The sequence below is a fragment of the Chiloscyllium plagiosum genome, unplaced genomic scaffold (assembly GCF_037043375.1).
Source record: "Chiloscyllium plagiosum isolate Xiang-an unplaced genomic scaffold, Cpla_swu_hap1 HiC_scaffold_2, whole genome shotgun sequence".
NCBI classification, from domain to species: domain Eukaryota; kingdom Metazoa; phylum Chordata; class Chondrichthyes; order Orectolobiformes; family Hemiscylliidae; genus Chiloscyllium; species Chiloscyllium plagiosum.
In genome coordinates, this window is record NW_028270140.1 from 119,521,231 (window position 1) to 119,535,425 (window position 14,195).

At 41.3% G+C, this 14,195-nt stretch overlaps 1 protein-coding gene across 7 annotated transcripts in view; it reads right to left on the reverse strand.

Moving 5' to 3' along the window:
- gfm2 (GTP dependent ribosome recycling factor mitochondrial 2) overlaps positions 1 to 14,195 on the reverse strand; it is a 62,215-nt gene that overhangs the window by 47,057 nt on the left and 963 nt on the right. For 3 of the 7 annotated variants that reach the window (XM_043707480.2, XM_043707471.2, XM_043707463.2), the window contains exons 2-7: positions 10,667 to 10,747; positions 5,594 to 5,698; positions 4,414 to 4,501; positions 2,165 to 2,210; positions 949 to 1,046; positions 43 to 168 (exon numbers count right to left, since the gene is read on the reverse strand). In XM_043707480.2, the coding sequence (XP_043563415.1) occupies positions 43 to 168; positions 949 to 1,046; positions 2,165 to 2,210; positions 4,414 to 4,501; positions 5,594 to 5,656 (421 nt within the window). In that variant the 5' untranslated portion in view covers positions 5,657 to 5,698; positions 10,667 to 10,747. Of the gene's footprint in view, positions 1 to 42; positions 169 to 948; positions 1,047 to 2,164; positions 2,211 to 4,413; positions 4,502 to 5,593; positions 5,699 to 6,575; positions 8,728 to 9,030; positions 9,125 to 10,666; positions 10,748 to 14,195 lie in introns of those variants that run through there. The other 4 variants (XM_088000180.1, XM_043707466.2, XM_088000183.1 and 1 more) reach the window with 3 other exon arrangements.

A 14,195-nucleotide genomic window follows, 5' to 3' on the forward strand; every position in this document is an offset into this window, starting at 1 on the left:
TGATTCAGTCACATGTAGTTTAGTGATCTTGTGATTGCCTACCTGGTGTATCTATTAAATTTACCCGATGGGATTTCCAGTCAAAAGTAACAGCAGCTGATTGGATGGTAATTCCACGCTCACGTTCTTGTGCCATGAAATCAGTCACTGTGTCTCCATCATCAACATCTAACAAAGAAATAGAAGATCCTGTGCTTTTAGAGTTACATGATTGGAGCCCAAATCACAGTTACTGTGTAATACGGAAAATAGGAGTAGGCCATACAGCCTATCAAGTCGAGGGCTATTCACATTCAGTGAATCCAAAGTCTTCTGTGAAGCAGAGTTCCCCAGATTCATAACCCACTGAGTGAAAACGTTTCTCATCATCCCAGTTCAAATGGCTTGTTACATTTCCTGAGACTGTGACCTGTTGTTCTGGAACCACAGCCAAGCCAGGAAAACACCATTCCTGCATGTGTCTGCTGGAATTTTATATGTTTCAATGAGATTCTCTCTCATTTCAACTAAACTTAAGTGAATACAAGCACAGTCAATCCAATCTCCCCTCATACGAGAAACAGTCCAACGTATGTAATATGGAATTATGAATAAGATTTCACAAAGTGTTTATTTAAACATCCTACAATTATAGCACACAATGCCCTTTTTGGCAGATCATGATGTTTTGCCCATATTCCAATTCCACTGATCTTCTGAGCTTAACCAGACCACTCTGGAGGAGAGAATCTGTGGACAGATGTTAATGGAGAATGAGTCTCTTCAATTACTTTGCATGTCAATGGACCACAACTACAACAGAATATTCCGTAGATATTGCAGAATCTGCAGATGTATACTTTCTTGACAAAGATTCATATTGCTTATCTTCATTTAATTTTTCAAAGAATGCATTAGATTGTACTGTAATGAGAAGAGACTTGATCAGGTGAGCAATTGTATCCTTACCTCCAAGTGCCCTGATGTATCCCGCATAATAAAGCATTCTCTCTGTGGTTGTGGTTTTTCCTGCATCGATATGAGCCATTATCCCAATGTTCCGTATTCTGCCAATACAGATTGACTTTCTGAATAACAGATAAACTACACTGTTTTGTTCATTTTGACTTTAAAAATTCTGGGTGACAAATGGTACAGATTGAAATTGCCTTTATTATGCTCAATCAATTAATGACAATACTATTTTCTTCTGGAGATTTTAATGACAGAATATGAACAAGTTGCAAATAAATCTGGAACTTAAGCACATATTAGGAGTAACTACACGGAGCCTCAAAACACTTTGCCTTCAGAAACTTAAACAATTCTTATCAGGACCAGTGAGAATCCAAACATGGTAACAATTAGCATTGACAGAAAGAGGTATATATTCCACAATGTTGTGCAAAGGATAATAGCAGTCACAAGCAAACAGCTGAAAATTTTAATTTACAAAAGGAAGCTTGGCTCCCTATTAGTAAACAGACTATTACTGTTAATTATACAGACAATTATATGAAGTACTGTAATAGAAACTTAGGAATAGGCCATTCAGCTCATTGATCCTGTTCCACTATTTAATACAACCTTAGCCAATGGAACACTCTAATGCCTTTTACCTACACTATCCATTAAACCTTTGTGCCGTTGATAATTAAGGGTGCAGCAACCTCTACTTTAAAAGTGCTCAAAGACTGAGCTTCTACAGCCCTGTGAGGTACATGAATCCAAAGATTCATCACCTAAAACAAGTCCCCCTTTATTTTTAAAGAGAGCCCCTTGGTTCTGAACTGCCCAACCAGATGAATAATCTTACCTGCATCTATCCTGTCTATCCTTTTAAATATTTTGTAGGTTTCAAAGAGATCACCTCTTGTTCTTCAAACCTTTTATAGAAAATAGAAACCCAGCTGCCAGAGTTCTCTTCATAAGACTCCTCTGCTATCCCATGAATAAGTCTGGTGAACCTTGTTGCACTCTTTTTCTGGCAATACTACGTTCCTGAAGTAAAGAGATTAAAAATGTATCTGAATTCTAAATTCTATTTCCCTTTCCTCAGGTGCCGCCAGATCAGCTCAGTTTCTCAACTCTCTCATTGCTTGCTTCAGATTTCTAGCATCTGCAGCAGTTTGCCATTATATTAACTTTGTATCATAACATATCGACTGCTAATTGAGTGACTTACTTTGAGATATCCGGATTGATAATGGTGCGCAATGACTTAATATCACCTGTAATGCAATGGAAATCAGAATTCATATGTTTTCATTAACCCTGGTCAACTTGAGATCTTAAGTATAAAATTTTGAGTATCTTTGGCAGCTTCACCACTCACCCTATTCGGAAAAGTGGATTATTAACAATTTGCAAGGCGGGGGGGGTTGTTGTTTCCTGCAGCCACTCCACTGCATTCTCATCCATGCCCCCAATTTACTTAAGACTGGGGCAGATGGAGATTCACCACTTGCTCCAAACCAGATCGCCTTGGATTTCTTACTGGGAAAGCAATTACTTTACATTTTTTTTTTTTTACATTACATTACAGTGTGGAAACAGGCCCTTCGGCCCAACAAGTCCACACCGACCCGCCGAAGCGAAACCCACCCATACCCCTACATTTACCCCTTACCTAACACTACGGGCAATTTAGCATGGCCAATTCACCTGACCCTGCACATCTTTTGGACTGTGGGAGGAAACCGGAGCACCCGGAGGAAACCCACGCAGACACGGGGAGAACGTGCAAACTCCACACAGTCAGTCGCCTGAGGCGGGAATTGAACCCGGGTCTCAGGCGCTGTGAGGCAGCAGTGCTAACCACTGTGCCACCGTGCCGCCCACAAGTTCCTAAGTTACTTGTCTGTCAGGAAGGAAGGTAATCAAATTGATGGCACATTGAGAACCTGAAGAGTCACTTAATTTACCATTTAGGGGGCTTCATTGGAGGTAGGTAAAGAAAGCTGTCCATGGAGTTTCTTGCACAGGACTTAGATGTTGAGGTTTGGTGGTGGTCATCTTGGGCAGGAGGTGACAGAAGGGGGCAAGTATCTATCCATATCAACCCACTCAATTATCTTTCCTTCCTGTCATTATCATTGCCACTTTCAGGGAGTACATAGATCATGCCCTAACTGGTGGAACTTGCTGATAAAATTATGCACCTCAAATTGATAATACAAAGTAACAAAATTTACAGAAATAAATTTTCAAACAGTTACACCAGCCCTCTGTGCTGTAAAACTCTCCTATAAAAGAAAGATGGGAAAATTGAAAGGATAGAATGAAGCATTCAGCCCATTCTGGTTGTACTGCTCATAAAAGAGCTATCCAAACTAATTCCATTTCTCATCAGTTGTTCTGTAGGCTAAAACACTTCAATTCCATACACAATTACTTTTTTAAAATGCAGTGAGGTTGTTTTCTGCCTCTCACACTCAAGTGGTGAGATTGCAACTTCAACCACCCTCTGGGGAAAGAATTCTCAACATCTTTCTAAGCATTTGACTAATTGCTTTGAATTAATGCCTCCTTGCTATTCATCTTTCAACTAAGGGAAGAAATGTCCTTCTTATCCAATCACACCCCTTCAAAATTTTATATGTTTCAATTAAAGGGTCATCTCAGCCTCTTCTATTTCAAAAGGAAACAACCCCGGCCTATCCATTTTTTTTTCTCATGGCTAAACTTCTCTACTCATAGAATCCCTCCAATTGTAGAAAGAGCCCATTTGGCCCACTGGGTCAGCACCAACCCTTCAAATAGCCATTCATACTATCCCCATAACCCCACGTTTATCAGGGCTAGTCCAACCTGCACATCCATAGATACTACAGTCAATTTAGCATGGGCAATCCATTTAACATGTTTGAACAGTGGGAAGAAACCGGAGCACCTGGTGGAAATCCATGCAGACATGAGGAAAATATGCAAACTTCACAGACAGTCACCCAAGGCTGCTATCAAACTCTGGCACTGAGAGGCAGGAGTGCTAACCATCTTTTTTGAAAACATCCTCAAATCTCCTCTCTACCCTCTTCAATACAATTATTACTTCAATTTGGTGATCAGAACTCTTCAAAGTACTTCAACTATGACCTATTGTGACCTGAGACCAAGGTCCTTCTTTTTCTCTGCATTTCTCAGTATCTTACCAATTAAACATGTAATATACTTATAAGTAGGTAAAAATCCTATTTTTGTCATAATCACAACCTGTGCTTTATTTAAAGGATGCCCACCACTGAAACTGGTTGCCAACTATGCTGGTTGAGGCCAAGAACTAATCCAATAAGCAGCTGAGTGCTATGCTAGAATGAAGTATAATTGCTGGTTTGGGAAAATAAGATAAAATAAGCAAAGGGCTTTGTATTTCCAAACTATCTTGTGACCAAACCACATCTGTGCCATTCTCTTTTGCTCTGTGTAGTAACTTACCTGGAAGACAGCTGTACCTCCTTACAAAACCAATTCTTACATTTCTTCTGCTGGCATAAGCAACCCTGAACCAGCAGCGCAGAAGACACTGAAAGTACAAAACAATCAGTTAGCTCAATGCAAGTTAGAGGATCATTGTTTTAAAATAACTAATTTCCCCAACTAAACCTATTTATAAAATGTGAATTGCTATCAGGGCTTGTTTTAACATTCCAAAGCTGATGTTTGAAAGGTTGCTTTGTACTGGACTATTTCCAACTAAATTATGGCTATTATTATCAAGATATTGGCAGAATATTTCAACCTGAAAGGAAATGCAAATTAAATTTTAAAAAATTGAATTGGCACATAACTCTTGTTGAAGTGTTGCAAAGCTACAGCAACTTGAATAATTTTTAAATCTGTTTCTTCAAATTACATTGGTATTTCTAATTATACATCATGTATGTCACCATGTCAAAGTCATCTGATCAGCAACCCCTGAACATTTCCTACTCAGGAGAAAGTATGAGAAAGCCATTGACCAGAGTCAGGTGCGTCAAAAGGCATGGCGAGATTTCTGGCTTTTTGTCATCCCTGTTAGTTTAAGTCAGGAAGCAGTACAAAAAGTTTCAATTAAGGTCCAGGGGTTAAAATGGCCCAGGCATCATGCAGAAGAGTCCAAAAAAATATCCCACCAACTTCATGGGACACACTCAACATCTATTTTTAGTAAGATATCAATTAAACAAGTGTTTCTAGGACAAAGGAGAACAACCATGGAATGTCATACATATAATAATGGAAATAAACATACACAAACCTTGATGTAATTTATATTGGTGAATGTCCGAATAACATATACTTCCTTGATAACAAATTGAGTACTGCTCTCTGTCCTCAATCCATGGATAAAATGTTCAAATAAGAGTGAATTTATATAGCAACCCTATTATCTTCTAGAAGGAATGATAGTGAATTCAATGTTGGCGTTTGTTTCATTCAGCAACAAAAGTCTGAGGTTCAACAAAATTTTTAGCAGAACTTGTGATCAATTTAAAGGTGCTTTACTTACATTACCAATTCTCAGGAACCAGACCACGATGTTAAATATGGGGTACCTGCACTGTACATTCAGTGATTCAATGCTAGCATACATACTATTAGAAAAGTAATGTCAATTTAAAATAATAATCTTCACCATATGATGTCCACTGAGTGAAAGAATCCCAATTAGTGGCAGTTCCATCATAAATCGATTCATTTTCCTCTTCGTTATTAGTCACAATCTACGTACAAAAGAAATCTGAAAGAACAAAACACACTCATTAGCTAATGCGTATTTAGCACAGACTTCCAAAATCAGGACATTGAATTTTGCGATTGGGAGCAAATGGTTTGGAAATAAGTCAAACTTCATTTTAATTGTAGTAAGACTTCTGTCAGGTTCTATACTTTTCAAATTTCTCCTCTTGAAATGGAAAGTGCTGGCCAACCATTCCATAGACAAATCTGCATAAATATACCCAGGACTGGCAGATGGAATTTAGTTTGGATAAATGCAAGATATTGCATTTTAGTAAAACAAACAAGAACAGGACTTATACAATTAATGGTCGGGCCCTGGGTAGTGTAGACAGAGAGATTTAGGGGCTGAGGTACATAATTCATTGAGGTTTGTGTCACAGATAGACAGGATGGTTAAGAAGGCCTTCATTGCCTTTAAGCATAGGAGTTGGGATGTCATGTTGACATTGTATAGAACACTGGTGAGGCTTCTTCCGGAGTATTGCACCCAATTCTGGTTGCCCCTCCTATAGTAAGGATAGTTATAAATTGGAGAGGGTTCAGAAAGAGAGAGTTTGAGTTATAAAAATGGGCTGGGACTTTTTTTCACTACAGCTTAGGAGGTTGAAGGTGACCTTATACAGGTTTACAAAACCATGAACTGAATTGAATTAATTTAATTTATTGTCATGTGTACCCGAGGCACAGCGAAAAGCTTTGTCTTGCGAGCAACACAGGCAGATCACATAGTTAAGTAGCATAGATAAGTAAATAATAGGTAAACAGTGGCAAAAACAAAAACACGCGAAGAGTTTGAGAGTCCATTTAGTATTCTAACAATTGTAGGATAGAGTCTGTTTCAAAACCGGCTGGTGCGTGTATTCAGGCTTCTGTACCTTCTCCCTGATGGTAGAGGTTGTAGAAAAACATTGTCAGAGTGGGATGGATCTTTGAGAATACTGGTGGCCTTTCCTTGACAGCGGGCCTGCTAGATGGATTCCATAGATGATGGGTTGGCCTTTGTGATTGTCCGGGCCGAGTTCACCACTCTTTGTAACTGTCTCTGATCTTGAATGGTACAGTTGACATACCAGGTAGTGATACATTCAGACAGAATGCTCTCAATGGTGCACCTGTAATAGTTGGCAAGGATATTCACTGTCATGCCAAATTTCCTCAGCTGTCTGAGGAAGTGACATTGTTGTGCCTTTGTAACCAATGCATCCACATGAAAATGCTTGTTGTGAAGCTTATTGTGGATGACCACTCAATAATGAGTTCCTTGGTTTTGCTGGCATTGAGAGCTATGTTGTTCTCAGTGCACCATTTTTCCAGGTCTTCCACTTCATGTCTGTAGTCTGTTTTGTCGCCATCTGAGATTTGACCGACTATGGTGGTGTCATCAGCAAACTTGTAAATGACATTAGTCTGGTATTTGGCGACGCACATATGGGTACAGTAGGGGGCTGAGTACGCACTCCTGGGGGGCTCCAGTGTTGAGTGTTAGTCAGGATGAAATATTGTCCCCAGTCTTCACTGATTGTGGTCTGTGGGTCAGGAAACTGAGGAACCAGTTGCAGAGAGTGGTGCTTAGTCCAAGATCACCAAGTTTAATAATCAGTCTCAAGGGGATAATAGTGTTGAAGGTTGAACTGTAGTCAATGAGTAGGATTCTTGGTGAGCTATTCTTGATGTCAAGATGTTCTAGGTAGGAGTGAAGGGCAAGTGATATGGCATCTAATGTGGATCTGTTGGTCCAATAGGCAAATTGGAGTGAGTCAAGAGTGGTGGGGAGGCTGGAGCTGATTAATGCCATGATCAGCCTTTCAAAGCACTTCATGACCACTGAAGTCAGGGCCACTGAGCGGTAGTCATTGACACATGCTGCATGAGCCTTCTTAGACACAGGGATGATGTTGGCCCTCTTGAAACAGGCAGAGATAGTGGTCTGCTGCAGGGGAAGGTTGAAGATGTCCGAGAAAATCTCCACCAGTTGATCTGCGCATGCTCTGAGTGCACGGCCTGGTACTCCATCTGACCCCATCACTTTCCTTGGATTCACGTAGGAAAACTGCTCTGATCTCTGATGCAGTGACTGTTGGGATAGGTTTGTCAGGACTTGTCAGAATAGGTGTTACCTCTCCGCCAAAATTCTGTTCAAAGCGAGCACAGAAGGCGTTGAGATGACCTGGGAAGGATGTGTCATTGTCTGCTATCTTGCACTGTCTCTTTTTAGAACCTGTGATGTCATTCAGTCCTTGCCATAGTCATTGGGTGTCTATCTGAGTCTTTAGTTTGGATCAGTATTGGTCCTTGGCTCTGCAAAAGTCTTACTTGGATTCCTTATATTTGAGTGGGTCTCCTGAGCTGTAGGCCTCACGCCTGGTTTTTAGCAGGTTTTGTATGTCCTGATTCATCCATGGTTTCCTGTTGGGGAACACCCGGATTGACATCCTCGGTATGCAGTCCTCCACACACTTGCTGATAAAGTCTGTGATGGTGGTGGCGTATTCATCCAAGGTACCTGCAGACTGTTTGAACATGGCCCAAACAGCCAATTCTAGACAGCACTGGATTTCATCCACTGCCTCCTCCGACCAGCACTGAACCTGTATCCGTGAGGGGGTCTCCTGCTTGAGCTTTTGTCTGTAGGCCGGGAGAAGAAACACGGCATTATAGTCGGAGTTGCCGAAATGAGGGAGGGGGATGGAGTGGTAGGCATCTTTCACAGTGGTGTGACAGTGGTCTAAAATGTTTGGGCCCCTGGTAGGGCAGGTAATATTCTGGTGGTATTTGGGTAACACCTTCCTTAGGTTGACTTGATTGAAGTCGCCAGTTACAATAAACAGGGCCTTGGGGTATTCCATCTCCAGGGTGTTAAGAGGTGGAGTACAGTACATCCAGAGCTTCCTCAACCTTTGTTTGTGACAGTACGTACACAGCAGTTAGTATAGCAGTGGTAAATTCCTGTGGTAGATAGAAGGGGCAGCATTTGATGATGAGGAATTCAAGGTTTGGGGAGCAATGGCTGCTCAGGGTTGCAATGTCTATGTACCTCAAGTTGTTAATTAAATGGCAAACCCTTCCCCCTTTGTCTTACCCAAGGACGCTGGATGGTCATATGATGGATAGAAAAACCATCAGCCTTAAGTGCACAGTCGGGAATGGATGGGTTGAGCCAGGTTTCTGTGAAGCAGATTGCACAGCAGTCCTGCAGTTCACGCTGGAAACTGAGCTGTGATGGGTTTGTCCATCTTGTTCTCCAGAGATTGTATTTTTGCAAGAAGTAAGCTAGGAAGGGGGTCTTGAAACCGCAAAGTCTCAGTCTTATTAGCAGGCTGGCACGCTTACCCCGCTTCCTCGCAGGTTTCTTACATTTGAGTGGAATGGTGGTCTGGTGGAGTGGATTGTGACTGCTTCCAGTGAAGTGATCCTTTCTAGGACCCTGTGAAGCAGATAGGTTGCAGATTAGTGTATTTTTGCAGAGGGTCTGCTTAGGACCCAGTGTAGCAGGTAATTTATTGTGTGGTTGTGAGAGGCATAGATAAGGTGAATAGCAAGGGTCTTGTCCCTTGAGTGGAGAAGTTCAAGACTAAGGGGCATATTTTTAAAGTGAGAGGAGAAAGATATTAAAATGACGAGGGGCAAACATTTTTATACAGAGAGTGGTTCGTGTGTGGAATGGGCTTCAAGAGGAGGTGGTGGATGCAAGTCTAAATACAACACTTAAAAGACATTTGGATAAATACATGAATACAAAAGGTTTGGAGGGATATTGGCTAAACGCAGGCAAGTGGGACTAGTTTGATCGGCATGGTCTAGTTGGACTGAAGGGTTGTTTCGGTGTTGGATGACTCTATGACTTTAAGTGGTCCAACTTCAGCCATGCTCAGTGTCCCAGATAATTATCCACATATAGAACACGCTTGTATCTGAGAAATGATATTGTTCAAATGGAAACCTTGGATTAGTTTATGATGTTTTAAAAAAAGCAAAGTTGTGAAACTCTACCATTATCAGTTTCTGCCAGGAATTTGCATCTTCACTCTACAACTGACCATTTCGCTGTTATGCTTAGAATCAGTTTAAAAATCTCTGTAGTAGCCAATAAAGGCATCATAGCACCAGATAACATAATTAATTCAGTTTATAAAATAGCTGGCGAATTGAGAAATATCCAAGATGATATTCTGCATGCTCTACCTGCTGAAAAATGTGTTGCTGGAAAAGCGCAGCAGGTCAGGCAGCATCCAAGTAGCAGGAGAATCGAAGTTTCAGGCATAAGCCCTTCATTTTTCAGCTCTGATCTCCAGCATCTGCAGTCCTCACTTTCTCCTGCTATACCTGCTCCCAATTATGCAACTTCTCTCTTATTTATTTTTGAATGGCTATGTTTCATCCTTACCCAAGTGTTCTCCCCCCCCACCTCCGGATTACATGCTGCCCAACAAGAAAAGAATGAGTTGTATTTACATTCACAAAAACAAAGGACTCCAAAGCACTTTACAACCAATTAAGTGCATTGTGGCTGTTAGAGTAAAGGAATCACATCAGTCAGATACATTGATATTTTGCAAAGTTGATTGAGAGATAAATATTGCTTAGGATTCTTATTCTTCAAGTAGAGGCTTGGGATCTTTTACATCTTCCTGACAAGGTGACAAAGCTTTGACTTAACCCTCACCCAAAACATTTCTGACAGTGCAGCACTCCCTCGGAAACGCATAGATTTATTTGGTCAAGACTTGGACCTGAACCCACAACATTCTAACTCCAAGGTGGTAGCACCATAAACCGAGCCACAACCAAAAATTATAATGACAAAATTGGCCACAGTTTTTGTTATTGCAGACTTCAATAACTGACTGACGCCATGTTACAGAAACCATAATTTCATCAACTGAAAAATAAATGTACATGGGTGCCACCTTGATTTTTTATAGTTGTTGTATTTTATTCAATATAATTAAAACTTTGAAAACCTTACTAAATTTTCAATATCATCAAGGTTGACTTGCTTGTGGTGTTAATCTGGAGTTATTCCTGGAAGTTATTTTGAATCAGCAAACTGAAAAATAAAACAAAGTTGAACACTTCTTCATACTTGTTCACTTGGCTTTTCTTAATAATACAATTCTAATCCTTTTACTTAATAATTCATTGAGAGTTGCACCACTATACGCTTTCCAATGGTATGGTAGCCATAGCTCAATTAGGAGCAGTCCCATGTCCAAGTCTTTCACTTTCAAGTCTTAGTGTTGAATTCGTGCACACAATCAAGATTTAACTGCCAATGGAGAACTGAGGGAGTACTGTACTGTCAGAAGTACCACAGTTCTAATGAGACATTAAATCAAGATTCTAGCTATCTATTCAAACAGCTGTGCTGAGGGAGGATATTCCTGGAAATACATCCAGGGAAGTTATTTGGGTGGAACTGAGAAATAAAAAAGTGATGATCACCTTATTGGGATTGTATTATAGACCCCCCCCCCCCCCCCCCCCAATAGTCAGAGGGAAATTGAGAAACAAATTTGTAAGGAGATCTCAGCTATCTGTAAAAATAATAGGGTGGTTATAGTAGGGGATTTTAACTTTCCAAACATAGACTGGGACTGCCATAGTGTTAAAAGTTTAGGTGGAGAGGAATATCTTAAGTGTGTCCAAGACAATTTTCTGATTCAGTATGTGGATGTACCTACTAGAGAATGTGCAAAACTTGACCTACTCTTGGGAAATAAGGCAGGGCAGGTGATTGAGGTGTCAGTGGGGGAGCACTTTGGGGCCAGCGAGCATAATTCTATTAGATTTAAAATAGTGATGGAAAAGGATAGACCAGATCTAAAAGTTGAAGTTGTAAATTGGAGAAAGGCCAATTTTGACAGTATTAGGCGAGAACTTTCGAAAGCTGATTGGGGGCAGATGTTCGCAGGTAAAGGGACGGTTGGAAAATGGGAAGCCTTCAGAAATGAGATAACACGAATCCAAAAAGTATATTCCTGTCAGGGTGAAAGGAAAGGCTGGTAGGTACAGGGAATGCTGGATGACTAAAGAAATTGTGGGTTTGCTTAAGAAAAAGAAGGAAGCATATGTAAGGTATAGACAGGGTAGATTGAGTGAATCCTTAGAAGAGTATAAAGGAAGTAGGAGTATACTTAAGAGGGAAATCAGGAGGCAAAAAGGGGACATGAGATAGCTTTGGCAAGTAGAATTAAGGAAAATCCAAAGGGTTTTTACAAATACATTAAGGACAAAAGGGTAACTAGGGAGAGAATAGGGCCCCTCAAAGATCAGCAAGGTGGCCTTTGTGTGGAGTCGCAGAAAATGGAGGAGATACTAAATGAGTATTTTGCATCAGTATTTACTGTGGAAAAGGATATGGAAGATATAGACTGTAGGGAAATAGATGGTGACATCTTGCAAAATGTCCAGATTACAGAGGAGGAAGTGCTGGATGTCTTGAAATGGTTAAAGGTGGATAAATTCCCAGGACCTGATCTGGTGTACCCAAGAACTCTGTGGGAAGCTAGACAAATGATTGCTGGACCTCTTGCTGAGATATTTGTATCACCAATAGTCACAGATGAGGTGCCAGAAAGACCTGAGGTTGGCAAACATGGTGCCACTGTTTAAGGGTGGTAAGAATAAGCAGGGAACTACAGACCAGTCAGCCTGACCTCAGTGGTGGGCAAGTTGTTGGAGGGAATCCTGAGGGACAGGATGGTACATGTATTTGGAAAGGCAAGGACTGATTAGGGATAGTCAACATGGCTTTGTACATGGGAAATCATGTCTCACAAACTTGACTGCGTTTTTTGAAGGAGTAACGAAGAGGATTGATAAGGGCAGAGCGGTAGGTGTGATCTATATGGACTTCATTAAGGTATTCGAAAAGTTTCCCCATGGGAGACTGATTAGCAAGGTTAGATCTCATGGAATACAGGGAGAACTAGCCATTTGGATACAGAACTGGCTCAAAGGTAGAAGACAGAGGGTGGTGGTGGAGGGTTGTTTTTCAGACTGGAGGCTTGTGACCAGTGGAGTGCCACAAGGATCGGTGCTGGGTCCTCTACTTTTTTTCATTTACATAAATGATTTGGATGCGAGCATAAGAGGTACAGTTAGTAAGTTTGTAGATGACACCTAAATTGGAGGTGTAGTGGACAGCAAAGAGGGTTACCTCAGATTACAACAGGATCTTGACTAGATGGGCCAATGGGCTGAGAAGTGGCAGATGGAGTTTAATTCAGATAAATGCGAGGTGCTGCATTTTGGGAAAGCAAATCTTAGCAGGACTTATACACTTAATGGTAAGGTCCTAGGGAGTGTTGCTGAACAAAGAGACCTTGAAGTGCAGGTTCATAGCTCCTTGAAAGCAGAGTCGCAGGTAGATAGGATAGTTAAGGTGGCGTTTGGTATGCTTTCCTTTATTGGTCAGAGTATTGAGTGCAGGAGTTGAGAGGTCATGTTGCGGCTGTACAGGACATTGGTTAGGCCACTGTTGGAATATTGTGTGCAGTTCTGGTCTCCTTCCTATTGGAAAGATGTTGTGAAACTCGAAATGGTTCAGAAAAGATGTACAAGGATGTTGCCAGGGTTGGAGGATTTTAGCTGTAGGGAGAGGCTGAATAGTCTGGGGCTGTTTTCCCTGGAGCGTCGGAGGCTGAGGGGTGACCTTATAGAGGTTTACAAAATTATGAGGGACATGGATAGGGTAAATAGGCAAAGTCTTTTCCCTGGGGTTGGGGAGTCCAGAACTAGAAGGCATAGCTTTAGGGTGAGAGGGGAAAGATATAAAAGAGACCCAAGGGGCAACTTTTTGACACAGAGGGTGGTACAGGTATGGAATGAGCTGCCAGAAGAAGTGGTGGAGGCTGGTACAATTGCAACATTTAAGAGGCATTTGGATGGGTATATGAATAGGAAGGGTTTGGAGGGATATGGGCCGGGTGCTGGCAGATGGGACTAGATTGGGTTGGGATATCTGGACGGCATGGACTGGTTGGACCAAAGGGTCTGTTTCCATGCTGTACATCTCTATGACTCTAGATGTAAAGAACACCATAAAGTGGGAGCATAATTGACTGGAAAATGTTTGGAATATTGTGAGATGGCGAAAAGTGCTGTTCATTTTCTTTCTTAATGGAAAAAAAAGTCATAATTGTTCTGACCCAAGTAAGAATTTTACCAAATCATACTCGAACTCTGATTCTGTTAAACGTAGTGTGAGGGGAATGGAAAATAGAAAGACTTCTATTGAGACTAATGGCAACATGATTCAAAATATGATCAAAATGGTCGGGGTTGATGAGGAAGAACTTGGGCAAGTCGCTTGTTATTGCGAACAGCCACGTAATCATCAAAACGGCAATCAAAATGTGTGATCCAGCACCTGAAGACCCTCTCCACCTGAGCGTTTATCGAGACACACTGGGCCCTCTGTTCCAATCTCTGAAAATCTCCGGCATGCCCGGTTCTGCGGAACCACTGACACCCTATCCATATGCCCGAGACCC